This window comes from Sarcophilus harrisii, chromosome 4 (genome assembly GCF_902635505.1).
Source record: "Sarcophilus harrisii chromosome 4, mSarHar1.11, whole genome shotgun sequence".
Lineage (NCBI taxonomy): Eukaryota > Metazoa > Chordata > Mammalia > Dasyuromorphia > Dasyuridae > Sarcophilus > Sarcophilus harrisii.
Window position 1 is genome coordinate 299,840,110 of NC_045429.1, and position 13,025 is coordinate 299,853,134.

The 13,025-nt window shown below is 36.6% G+C and overlaps 1 protein-coding gene and 1 non-coding gene across 3 annotated transcripts; both read left to right on the forward strand.

Annotated features, from left to right (window-relative positions):
- Window positions 1-3,764: 3,764 nt before the first annotated feature.
- LOC100926318 (DNA-directed RNA polymerases I and III subunit RPAC2) lies at window positions 3,765-12,642 on the forward strand. 2 transcript variants are annotated; one of them, XM_012550142.3, is made up of 6 exons: window positions 3,765-3,949; window positions 6,056-6,097; window positions 7,433-7,468; window positions 7,538-7,613; window positions 8,953-8,996; window positions 10,958-12,642. In XM_012550142.3, exon 6 carries the CDS (start codon window positions 11,030-11,032, stop codon window positions 11,372-11,374), a length of 345 nt encoding a protein of 114 aa, XP_012405596.1. In that variant the 5' UTR covers window positions 3,765-3,949; window positions 6,056-6,097; window positions 7,433-7,468; window positions 7,538-7,613; window positions 8,953-8,996; window positions 10,958-11,029; the 3' UTR covers window positions 11,375-12,642. The 2 variants fall into 2 exon arrangements, with proteins under 2 accessions (XP_012405596.1, XP_012405595.1); XM_012550141.3 differs by lacking the exon at window positions 7,433-7,468.
- Window positions 6,226-6,405, forward strand: LOC111720920. The gene has a single exon (XR_002770348.1).
- Window positions 12,643-13,025: the final 383 nt, after the last annotated feature.

Sequence of the window (13,025 nt, forward strand, 5' to 3'; positions counted from 1 at the left end):
TTCCAATAACTTAGTACCTTGTAAGAATTCTAACAATGTTCCCCAGTTAGAGAAGAAATATATAAAGCCAGAATTTCTGGGATTTCCATTAGAAATCCCAAACTCAGAAGCTAAAGTGAAGGAGATTTGGAACTAAAGCACTAAGTACTTAGTTCATATTGGTGATATCTTACAGGTGCGCATCATTCCTTGACCTCTTGGATAATACTACTACACTCCCTTGAAGTGTAAATTCAATCTTGTCTAAGGGACCTAATAAATAAAGAAGTCAGGCATAAGTTTTCACTGAATACAACTCCTACTCAAATCTAAGCTCCCCAGTGTGTACAGTTAACAGGGAAAGAAAGAAAAAGCAGTCCAGGACTGCAGTCTGGCCTCAGGCTTATCTAGGTCATCTTTGGGGATAGAACTAAGGAAATAGTGCTGAATGGAGGTAGGAAAGACCGTCTTAGCCACGTCCCAACAAAAAGTCATCTTGAAAGTCAGCTTAGAGTTTTCAAGAGAAAAAATCCAAACTATTAACAAACATTATAAAATAATGCTCCAAATTGCTTATAGTTTAGAGATTCAAATTAAAGTAACTCTGAGCTTCTAACTCATACCTATTAGCTTGATAAATTATTAGATATCCTAAGAGTAAAAAAAAAAAAAAAAAAAAAAAAAAAAAAAAAAAAAAAGGGATACTAATGCACTGTTGGTGCTGTGAATTAATCCAGCCATTCTGAAAAGAATTTGGAATTATGCTGACAAATGACTAACCTGTGCATATCCTTTGACTCAGCAAAACCACCACTAAGCAAAGAGATCGAAAAAAGACAATAAAGACCCAAAAGTACAAAAATGTTTTAGCAGCTCTTTTTGATAGATCAATGAACTGGAAAGCTAAAATCTATACTCTTTTAACAGTTCCCTTTGTGTTTGGATTCTGATGACTTGAAGTGAGTATAAATAGCAATTTGTTTCAGGTCTGGCCAGAAACTTTAAGGGTTTTCCTTCCCCAGATTGATTTTTTTTTTTTTTTTTTTTTTTTTTGTGAAGACAAATTAGACCATCTTTGGCTTAGCTTTTAATTCTTCTTTTCCCTTAAATTAATGAATAGATGTTGCCTCAGGCAAACTGAAACCTGGGAAAGACTTAAAGCTTAAAAAGGTCAAAGTCTCCTACTACATGGGGCCATCTCTAGTGGTCCTGACCCATGTCTTGCCACTGAATTCTGATGATCCTAGAGGAAAGAGTGAAGCTGATTGATAACGTTGATAACTTTGATTGATAACTCTGCCTCACTCAGATCCAAATCACTTGCAAGTCAAGACATCTCTGTCCTGATGTCATTGGTCCTTTATAACAACAACAACAAATCACTGAACAAATTGTGGTAAATTAATATAATGGAATATTATTGTGCTGTAAGAAATGGTTAAAGGGAATGTTTCAGAGAAACCTGGGAAGATATAAACTGACAAAGAGTGAAGTGAGTAGAGCCAGAAAAATAATTTACATGATAATAACACTATAAAGACAAACAACTTTGAAAGACTTCAAAAGGACTGACAATAAAGCATTCTGCCAATCTCGTAGGTGAAGAAATCAAGACAAGACATACAATTTTAGACAGAGCCAAAAGGAGAATGTATTACACTCCATGGCTCACCTCCATTATGCTGTTATAAGGCATTCAACAAGTAGTACAAATCTGGCTTCTGCCTTGCCAGAATCTCTTTTTTACAGAATTGTAATGCCGGAGAAATTGAGGCAAGATAGAGATTAAAGAGTATTTAATATTTTATTTGAAAGGGAGAGATTGTGCTGGGACCAAATGGATCCATGGTTTGGTCCCAGGGCTGAATGAGACTATCATCTCCAAGAATCCAGCAAACGATCTGAGTACTCAATGACATATATACACATGGCTCAGACCCAAGAGGTAGACCGAGACAGGAGCAGAGTCAGGGCTGAGAGCAGGAATGGGACTCTGATAATCTAGTTCTGATGGGTGAGGTGAGCCCCGGGAGATGGGGATGGCATAATGGGGGGAGGCACCCTGGAGATGGGGAATATAAATGCCTCCCGACACCAGCTCTTGCAAGAACTTAAAATTTTTTCCTCCATTCATCAGTAAGTTAGTAAGGCATTTTGTTAAGATTTTAATGGGGGACAACAACATGCAAATAATAATAACTAGCTTCACTCAGCCCTTTGGGGTTTGAAAATCACCTTACAAATGTTATCTCATTTTATCCTCACAATGACACTGAGAAGTGGATGCTATTCTTATTTCCATTTTTTTACTGCTAGGAAAACTGAGACAGGCAAAGGTTGAGTGACTGAGTAGCTGTTTTTTTACATATAAACAAAATAAAAGTGTAACTAGAAGGCCATCTCAGGGGTATGTAGGGACAATGATAGGAATCCCAATATTCTAAGAAAAGCTGTATGGAATAGAGAGAGATAAGGTGAAGAACTTAAAGGAATGTTTGAATTCTTTTTCTGTATTTTATTTTCATTATTTCTGTGTTTCCCCTATGACCTGTATAATACGTGCAGGCTCATATTTACTTGAGCCTTGGCCAGTTAGAAACATATTTACTTAACCTGAGTTGAGGACATTTATTAGTATTTGACATTTATCGATATTTAGTCTATTAGCTGGAACACTGTCTGCTTGATTAAGTCTGAAGGCCTGACTTTCTGTTTCCTAGAAATCAGGAGATTTCGGGGAAACAGAAACCTTCCATTCCAATCTCTCCCCCGAATAGCAACAACCAATTAGATGCCTCCTCCTCCCCTTCTCAATGCTTTCTTACTTGTGATGTAATTTCTTGTATAAAAACTATGTATCTTTATTACTTCTTTAGCCTTCCTATCGCCATATTTCTCTTTCTTTTCTCGCGATGGGACGGCTCATCCTCGGGAGGTTTTCAATAAACAACTTTTCTACCTTCTAGTCATTTTGGGTCTTCAACGTCCCTCCCAAAGCCAGATGGGTTTTCTTTCTGTTTTTAATTGGAGAGGAGTCAAAAAACCAGAAATTATCTTTTTTTTTTTTTTTTTAATGCATGGTGTCCCTTGTAGTGTTCGGCTGGAAATATTCTTTTTTTTAGTGTTTAAATTCCAAATACATTTTTTTTTAAGTTAAGACTTCCCTTTCTGCCCTTCTGTCTTTTAGAGAAGTGAAACAACACGATGCAATAACAATACTTAGTATGTATACATCTATCTATATCAATCTGTACCTGTAGATATATACTACATATATATACATATAAAATGGTGAGGTTCAAAGGAGAGCTCAAAAGATTGGGGTTTCAGGTAGGTGTTACAAGGTATCTCAAAAGACTCTGCAGGCTCGAACCCATCTCCAAGTCAAAGGGCAAAGCTGGTCATAATTGTAACGCCAGCTGAAGCGGGCTAAGTTCCAAAAGAAAACAGCGGAGAACCAGGAGCGAGAAGATAAATTTATTTGAAAAAGATAGAGAGACCAGGAGCTTCATTGTTGGAATCCTAGTGTGAACTCGACTTGAAACAAGGTGAAAACTCAAGGGTGATGTCAGGGTCCTGGTGTTAACTCCATAGAACTGATACAGTTGCTTGTTGGTTCACACCTTAGAGCGAATCCTTACAAGGTGATAAGTTGCTAATGCTCTCATTCCAATAACAGCCACTAGGGGAAGTATAGCCCCTTTCAGACCTTGCTGGCGGACCCACCTCAAGGACGACGGCGGCGCTCTACCTTCCCTTTTCTATGGTACTTCCTCTTTCTCTCGCGTGACGCCACAGGATATCCGGTTTGTGCTTTGGCCCTGGTAGACACGTTTTCCGTCACGGAAGTAGAAGTTCTCGCTGCCTTCCCCTTCCTCGGATCCCGTCGGCTAGAAGTTGGCTTCCTTCCGCCCAGGTGGCTTGGTTTGACCTTCAGCCGCCGTAGAAGCTCGCTCCGTTTCCTTGGCAGGTAGTTCTCGATGCGAGGAGGGCTTTTCCCCACGCTTTTCTCTCCCCATCCCTTACGGGAACGATTCTCGGGGTTTCCCGGACAAGGCGCAAACGCTCCGGAGCGGGGCTGCCCTGGAGGCAGAGCGGGGCTGCCCTGGAGGCAGGCAGGCCCCGCCGAGCTGGGTTGGGGGCAGCGAGGATCACTTCTCGCTCGGCGGGCTCCTGGGCCCGGGGAGCGGCCCCGAGTCCTGTGTCGGCGATGGGGAGGGGGGAGGGGTGCGCGGTAAGGGCTTGGTGGTTTGCTGCCACGGCCGGAGGGAGGCCTGCAATAACCTCAGACCCAGAAGGATGGTTCTGAAAGTAATGGATAAAGCTTTTTTTTTTTTTTTTTTTAAAGCAGGTACAATTAAGTGTATATTTACGAAGTTCCTTGTGGTGATTTTCTGTAAATTCCTATTTGGGGTGTTTTTAAATCAAAATAAAGTTTAGGAAATGAGATCCTGGCTTTCTCGTTAGTCAAATGAAGCTGACCCAATCCAATCTGGGCCAGAGGATTAGATTTCAAGTGGTGCCGACAGAAATTTGGAGAGGGAAAATTGCGTTTTTATTTCTCTCTTTTTTTTTTTTTAGAATAAGAAAAACCTCTTATTTCAGCAATTAGCTTAACTTCAAAATATTGACTTTAAATCTGATATAATTTTATGTATTTTGACATGGAGCTTACTGTACAGATGTTCTTTTTTTTAATTAAAACTTTTATTTTCCAAACTTCGCCCTTGCAAAACCTTGTGTACCAAATTTTTTTCCCTCCCTTCCCCTAGACGGCGAGTAATCCAATGTAGCATTTTTATTTCAATATAGTTTGTTTCTCTTTTATTCTTACCTGTGTCACACATTTAAAAACATCCCTGCTATTATTCACCAGCCTGCCAGACGTCCCTGACACACAAAAATTAACCCAGCTAGCTCTTACATAACTTGTTAAAAATGGCAAAGCCTTTTACAAATACTTCATTGAGTCCACACAATCCTGAGAACTAAGTGCTGTTATTACCCCATTTTACAGGTGAAGAAACTGAGGCAGACAGATTAGATGAATTTGCAGGTTCACCCAACCTGAATAATTGAGGCTGGATTTAATTTGGGATTTTTCCCCATTCCAGCCCCAGACCCTCTCTAGTAGGCACTGGCTGCCCCAGCTTTCATTATATCTTAAAGAGCCCAAACAATGTAAATAGAAATTGTTTCTCTTTTGGTCAGAAATCCTGGGAGTCTTCCCAGAATGAATTTTGGGGAGAGGGGGCTGATTAAAAGTGGCCATTCATTGGTTCATTTCTTTCTTATCTAGTCTTAAAAATGAGTGGGCATCACCTCAGTCTGATCTCAGGTCTTAGTCTGAGACCTGATAAAGACTTTAGCTTAAAAAGGCCAGGATCATTTCTAGTAGACCTGATGTATATCTGTATATGTATATCTGGCCACTGAACCCAGATGGCGCCAAAGGAGAAAGTGAGCCAGATGATTTGCACATTCTAACTTAAACTTGAGTCCACCATATTTGTATGTCATGGCATCACCTCCCTGATGTCATGATCCTATTAAAGAATGAAGGACATACAATAGTAGTGGCTGTTGTCAAGGAGATCCAAGTTCAAATTTAACCTCAAACACTTACTAGCAGGTTGACTCTGAACAAGTTTTTTAATCCAAAATTTATTTGCCTCAGTTCTCTCACTTGTAAAATAAGCTAAAAAGGGAAATGGCAAATCTCTAATATCTTTGTTAAGAAACCCCAAATGGGGTAACAAAAAGTCAGAACTGAAAAATGACTAAACAAATAATAATCCTAGGAACAGCAGCTACTTCATATGGCTCTTAAAAAGAGAAAGTAGGTTTTAAAATTAATGTGATTTATTGATGTATCAGACTTAATTTCCACACTGGTAGACTAACTCTTGAGTGTATGATAAATAATATTTGTATTTACTTCACAGTTTGATGTTGAGGGTAAAAGGATATTAAGTGGAGGGGCTAAGGATGTCATTGGGACAAATGAGGACAGGGGAGGTTAGGTGAACATCTGATGAATCTGTTCTCATATCAACATTGGTTCTCTCTTCTCCAGGGCTTTTGTCACAGCAAATCAGAAGTACCCAGTTCCTGACCTGTGAGTGAGAATACTATTTTCCTTTTTTTCAATTTCTTATTGGTGACCTAGGCAGTTGATTTAAGTTTGGAATCAACCCCAGTTGTTTCTGGGACTGTTATGAGAAACCTTGGGCCCAGTGTTAATACATGGTCTGGAAAATGGCTACTGTGTGGTTGAATCCCAGAAACCTGGATGCAGCCCTGTACCAGTCAGCCTAATTCTGACCTAGAGTAAATTCCCAGGCAAAGTGGGATTTTAATTTTGCAGTAACAGGTGTGAGCATTCTAGCAGGAGTTCGATGATCATGTATAATACTGCAAACAATACCCGTATTGAAAAGAAAAAACAAAGTAATATAAGTTCAGCATATATTAATATCTAATAACCACATGCTTTTCAGGTCCTTTCCATTTAACACTTAATACAATGCATATGTTGGAACCATTTCATTCAAAGTGCTATTTGAGAATTTAAGAATGATTAAGACAGACATAGAATCAAAGATTTGGAATTAAAAGGAACTTTATAGGCTATCTATAATCTCAATTTACAAATGAGATGGAGGCCCATAGAGCTTAAGCTGCCCAGAATGACCCCAGGTAGTAATAATAATAAATTGTTAATGGGAAGATTAGCAAATTTTAGAATTAGGATTAGGAACAAATAAAAGACAGAAATAATTAATACCATAAGATGCTTGCAGTTTGAACACAGGATTTGCCATCTTTTAGCTGACTCCAGAAGTTAGTATTTTCAGCAATGTCATCTGACCAAATTGAATTGAAACTAGATAGCATTTTTTTCATTTCTGTTGATCTTTTGGCTTTATATCTTCAATTCCCTCTTCTCCCCCTTCTCCCAGGCAATTAGGGTTAAGTGACTTGCCCAGGATCACACAGCTAGGAAGTGTTGAGTGTCTGAGACCAGATTTGAACTCAGGTCATTCAGACTTTAGGGGCTAGTGCTCTATCAACTGCATCACCTAGCCCCTTCAGTTCCTTCTTCTTCCCTTCCTCAATCACATTGTCTCTTAAGACAAAAATAAGAAAGATTAAAAAGCAATTCATTAAAACTAAACCTATCTGTTGTGTGTCACTGTATATTCAGTGTTTCATATCACTTCTTTCAGAGCCAGGATTGTAGAGTTATTGTAATTATACAGAGTTCAGTTTCAACTTTTGGTTGTTGTCACTGTTCTCTTACATAGTCATAGTTCTTTGTATTTATATGCCATAATTTGTTAAGTTATATCCCAGTTGCTGAACAAAAATTTTTTTTTTTTTTGCTATTACAAGAGGCTAAATATTTTGGTTGCATATTAAACATTTCTAATTTTTTTTTTTACATCCTTAGGGTTTGTGTCTAGCAGTGAGATCTCCAAGCCGTAAGGTATTGATGTTTTAGTCACAGAAAGAATAATTTTTATAAATAATATTAATTTTTTTTTTTTTTTAACAGATCAGCTAACCAGATTTCTTCTGTATTATGGTACATACATTTCATGTCATCATGATTTTCAATTTGTGTGGTCAAGGTAATTTTATGTCATCTCTATTTTGTTTGGTCCAGTTCTTAGGCAATTAAAAATTAAGGAATTAACTTCAGTCAAAAATTGTAAGCATATCAGATATTCATGTTTTCAAATTTTCTGTCTCATTGTCTTCTTTAATTTTTGAATCATCCTAGAAATGATAAAATTTGGCAAATAGCTTTTTATCCTGTCAGGCCAGTCAGCATTAAAATAAAAACATGCAAAAACTTTAAAAGATTGAACATTACAAAGAAAATAAAAGACTGGAGAAATATAATTACTCATAAAAAATGCAAATATTATTGTATAAAATATTTGTAACAGTATTTGCCCACATTGTGTGACAGCCCACACTGCTTTTATGCATTGATTTTTTTTTTTCTTTTAAAAAAAAAAAAGATATTCTATAGAACCCTGAAGTCAGGGTTTTGATCCTCAGTCATACAAGATTCTATTATATATATGCCACTGGAGATAGTTTTGTTAAACAACTAAGCTATAAAAAGAGATTTGCTCAGCATTTTTATCAGTATTTTGGAAATCTTTGCAGTATTGAAACAAAAGGATTAATGTATTGTTAACAAGGTTTTTCAAATGTTCTCATCCACAAACAAAATTGTATACCAAGTGTGAGAGTACCAGAAAGTCTCAGTATATAGCTCATGATACTGGAGGAAATTAATTTAACCACTACTCTAGAAAAACAAATTTGACCAAAAACCGATCCATGGAGTCAGATCATCAGTATGTAACACATTAAATAATAAGCTGGGCTTAGATTTGAACAGGAGATTCAGAGAGATATCTTGGAAGTTGTATAGTGCTTTCAGTCATCTCAAATTATTCTCTGCCTCATAAGCTTATCTCTTTAATAGTAAAATCACCTAAATATGGCTGCAAATAATGGTACACTATGATCAGGAAGAATGAAAATTCCAAATAACTTACATGGCAATGAAAAGATGCAGTGAATGAAAGCAACTCGCAGTGTATTACCAGTGATAACATGAAAATATAGAAAGGAAGTACCACCTAAAGATCTAGAGCTACAATTGTGTTTTATAGTGAACATGCTATTATTGCAAAGCAGTAAGGTCTGTAGTGGATGAAGCATTGGTCTTAAAGTATCAAAAAGAAGGAAGTCTTTAAGTTTTGCCTCTTGACTATCAGTTTTGTCACCGGGGGCAAGTAACATGCTTTCTGTACTTGTTTCCTTTGGATAAAAGGGCTGATCTAACTAACTTGCATTAGATTTTTTTATGAATGTTGGGAGTTTATCTATAGATGTTAATGTATGAGACAAGTGATGAAATAGATGATGATTTTCTGTTTTTGCCCACAGAAAATTTCTCCTGATGTGATATTGTGCTACAAGGTGAGCCACAGGTAGGTACTAAAACATCTGACCAATAGCATGAATCATTCTGTACATGTTTGTCAATTCTTACTGAACTACACAATAGTATTTAGTCTGTAACTTAAATAAGAATCCCATCCACCATGTATTTATCAAGTGATCTAATCTTGCCTAAAGATTTTCAGTAAAACCTCATTTCGGTACAATTCTTGTCTATCTTTATAAATCCTTTTATAAAGGAACTATTTATATTGAATTCTTGAAGCCTTTTTAAAGTTATGTGGGTGTGTGATAGTGCAGCAGAAGGCCAGCCATGTGACACATAGATGTTGAACCTAGAGTCAGGAAGACCGAGTTTAAATCTTGCCTCAGACCTCATATATGTGACCATAGATAAATTCAATTAGTTCTTGCTTTATATTAACTTGACATTATGCAAACATTTATATAAAACATTCTGAAAGAAATCAAGATTTTAAGAAACCATCTGTGTTAACTTTATAATAGTGTTCTCTTTGCTCCTGCCCCTCAGCAATGTCCTATCCACCCAAAAAAACCCTCCAAGTGAAAGCAGAAGGAAACAAGCCACTGTTTCCAGATCCAGGATTTGGCTTGACAAGACCTTTAGTTCCAAGAGGGGAGCCTGTATACATCCACATTACACACGTGCATCTGTCCCGTCCATTAGTCCTTGGATATCACATATCACTTATACTCTCCTGTATATGTCCAGCCCTCAAGTCTGTCCTCCCTCATGTTCTTCCTCTCAGTTCCGGTAAGGCCTCCCCTTTCTCTTCCCTTCTCCCCACTTGGTTAGCCTCCTCCCTATTTATTCCTTTTCCTGTTCTTCTCTGTCCCTAGACACCATGGAACTATGGAACTATGTGCCAGTTCCTTCCCACCATCAGTGCAAGACCCTTCTCTGGCTTCCCTCTGCCCCCTACATTGACAGGCAAATACTCATTCCATTTAAAAAAAAAAATCATTTTATATAAAAGTTTGCAGAATGGTGCATTTGTGTAAAGTGAGAATTACCTGTAATGTAAAGTCTTTGGCTCTCAGTTTCTTTAGTGGCAAAATAAGGGGGGGGAAGAGGGTTGTACTTAAGATTTTTTTAATTTCTAAAACTGTAAGCCTAGAATTGTTGGGATGATCTTGGTTTTCTGATGTGTGGTTTTCCCTTTAATGCAGTAAAAATTATGATTTTGACCCAAAAGGTAGAAATTTCCATAAACAAAAGATTTCTGAAGGAAACTGGGTAATCACTTGTATTATAATGTGGCAAAGTTCTCATGGGCCAAATAAGTTGATATGGGTAAACTCCATAAACATAACTACTTACACAGTGCAATACAAATTTACATTTCTTTATCTTGACTTTGTACTACCTAAATTTGGCTCTGGAACCAAGATTGTTCTTACAGTCTTTCCAACTAACTCTTTAAGCAGTAATTAAGAGGGATCTTGGTTCCAAATATCTCTTATCCCCTTTTTTAGAAATAAGCTTTCACTGAGATTAAATACATTCTCCAAGGTCACAAAGCTATTAAGTGACTGAACCAATGATTGAATTTGCCTAATGTCTCTAAAACCATTATTCATTCCATTACATTACACTTCAGTGCTTCCCTAATTCAGGAAATGAGAAAAGCGTTTGCTAGCAAGATGAAGTTTTAGAAGGCAAATACTTGTTGCTAGTAGATACAGATTTTGAGTTAGGAAGCCCTAAATTTACATCTCACAAATCTATTACTAGTTCTATGACCCCAAGAAATTCACTTAACCTCTCAGCCTCAGTTTCCTCTAGTTTAAAATGGGAATAATAAGCAGTTTTTCTGAGGAACAAAATAAGTACTATTTGTAAAAGTACTTTGCAAAATTGAAAGTTCTATATAAATGCTAGCTTATTATATTGAGGTATGATTGAGTGGGGAATATATTTTAGTTCATGTTTTAACATTTTGTATTTTAATTGTATATGTAATTGTAGGTAGACCAATGTACTAAACCATTACTTTTGAAATGAACTGAAAAACAGAAGTGTTTGTTGAAGAAGTTCAATATGGTGGAAGAAGCAGAGAGGAAACCAGTATTGGAAATGGTCCAAGCAGCTGGAACAGATGGAAACTGTGTCACATTTGTATTGTATGATGAGGACCATACATTAGGAAACTCTCTACGTTACATGATCATGAAAAATCCAGAAGTGGAGTTCTGTGGATACAGTATCACCCATCCTTCAGAAAGCAAAATTAATTTCCGCATCCAGACTAAAGAGGGTCTTCCAGCAGTTGAGCCCTTTCGTCAAGGCCTTAATGAGCTCATGGATGTCTGTCAACATGTGCTTAATAAATTTGAAGCGAGTATAAAGAACTATAAAGATCAAAAACAAGTTGAAATTGAATAGTATTACATTCTTGATGAGATTAGAATGCATATCTCTGTGCTGTCTAATTTTATAGAATTGATCTGTTCCTTTAAAAGTTTAACCCTAAAGTAAATTTTCTTATTATTTTTGTTAGAATATGTATGTGTAAAGAACTGGTATAGGACTTAATAAAATCTCATAAGGCAATAAACCTAAAACTCAGATGAAGATAAACCTATAATTTTCTGATTAAGGAATTTCCTCAGCATTCCATTATTGGTGATTTCAAACCAGATTTTTGTTTTGTTTCAGCATCAGTGGAAGCTATCCAGCCCTCTCGTTTTTTATAATTCTTGTGTATGTTGTCCACAGATAGCCTCATTATGCTGAGGACCTTCTTCCACATAATTTTATATTTCTTTTGTTTTTGCCTTATTGGAACCTGAAAACTAGGCTTTGCTAACAGAACATAAGCAAGTAGATTTTCATGTGCTAAAGAGATGGATACCATCAAAAAGTATGAGACTTGAACTAGCTTTGTGTCTTGGATCAAATGTCATATGCTTTTTTTGTGTGGATGTGTGTATATATAAAGTTTCCCTTATTGCTAAATATACATTTTAAAAACTGTAAATACACAAATGGGGGAGGGTTGGTATTTATCATATTCATTTCTTAGAACACAGTAGTTGGATTCTTTATTGGATTTATTGGATTCTTTTATTTAACAATTCCTAAATCTTTTCTGTTGCCACAAAAAAAGTTGCTATAATTATAACAATAAATGCAGTATGTATTACATGTTATATATTATATGTGATATATAAAATGTAAATATTTTGATGTATACAGGGACTTGTCATGAGTGACTTCCAATAGAGTCAATGATCATTCATGTCTCCACTTAAAAACTGTGTCCTCCATGGTCTGACTTCATTTGCTTTCCAAAATCACCAATGATCTCTGCTAAATCTGATGGCTTCTTAATTTTCCTCCTAAGTCTCTTAACTTTTGTCAGTATCTATCACCCTTTTTTCCTGGATTTTCTCACCTTTTTTGAGTTTTTTTAACACTGTTCTCCTGGTTCTTATCTTATCTATCTTGACTGTTCCTCAGTCTTTTTGATCTTCATCTGAGCCATACTTAATAGCCCTGATGTCATCCTGGACTTTATTTACTGTTTTTGGTGATCTCATGAACTCATGGATTTAATTCTACACAGTTATGAGTCTTGTATTTATCCAGCCCTAAACTCTCCTTATCTCTAGTCTGTAATCACCAAATAAATGCCTGTTGAACATCTTGAACCAGATGTCCCAAAGATATTTTAACAAATCCAAAATCAAACTCATCTTCCCTTCTACATCCTCAATTTTCTATTGTGTATATATACACATATGCAAAATAATGAAACATTGTCAGTGAAATACATGTATATGAGTGAACATGGGCATTTATATTTTAGCACACAACCTGCACTAGTACAAATCCTGATCAGAGCAGCAGTCTTGTTAATCTAAACCCAAACTTACAGAGGATCCAGTCTGACTAGCAGTGTTACTAGGCTATGAGATGTCCTAGGAGTTCATAGTTGGAAGTACTAGACAAAAAAAGATGTTGAGTCCTTTCCTATTTAAATGGACTATTGTATGCAAATTCTTCAACTGAAATGTTTCTGAACCATTATGTG

Coding starts and splice junctions, on each gene's coding strand:
- LOC100926318 (XM_012550142.3), top strand. CDS start 11,030: ATGGTGGAAGAAGCAGAGAGGAAACCAGTATTGGAAATGGTCCAAGCA.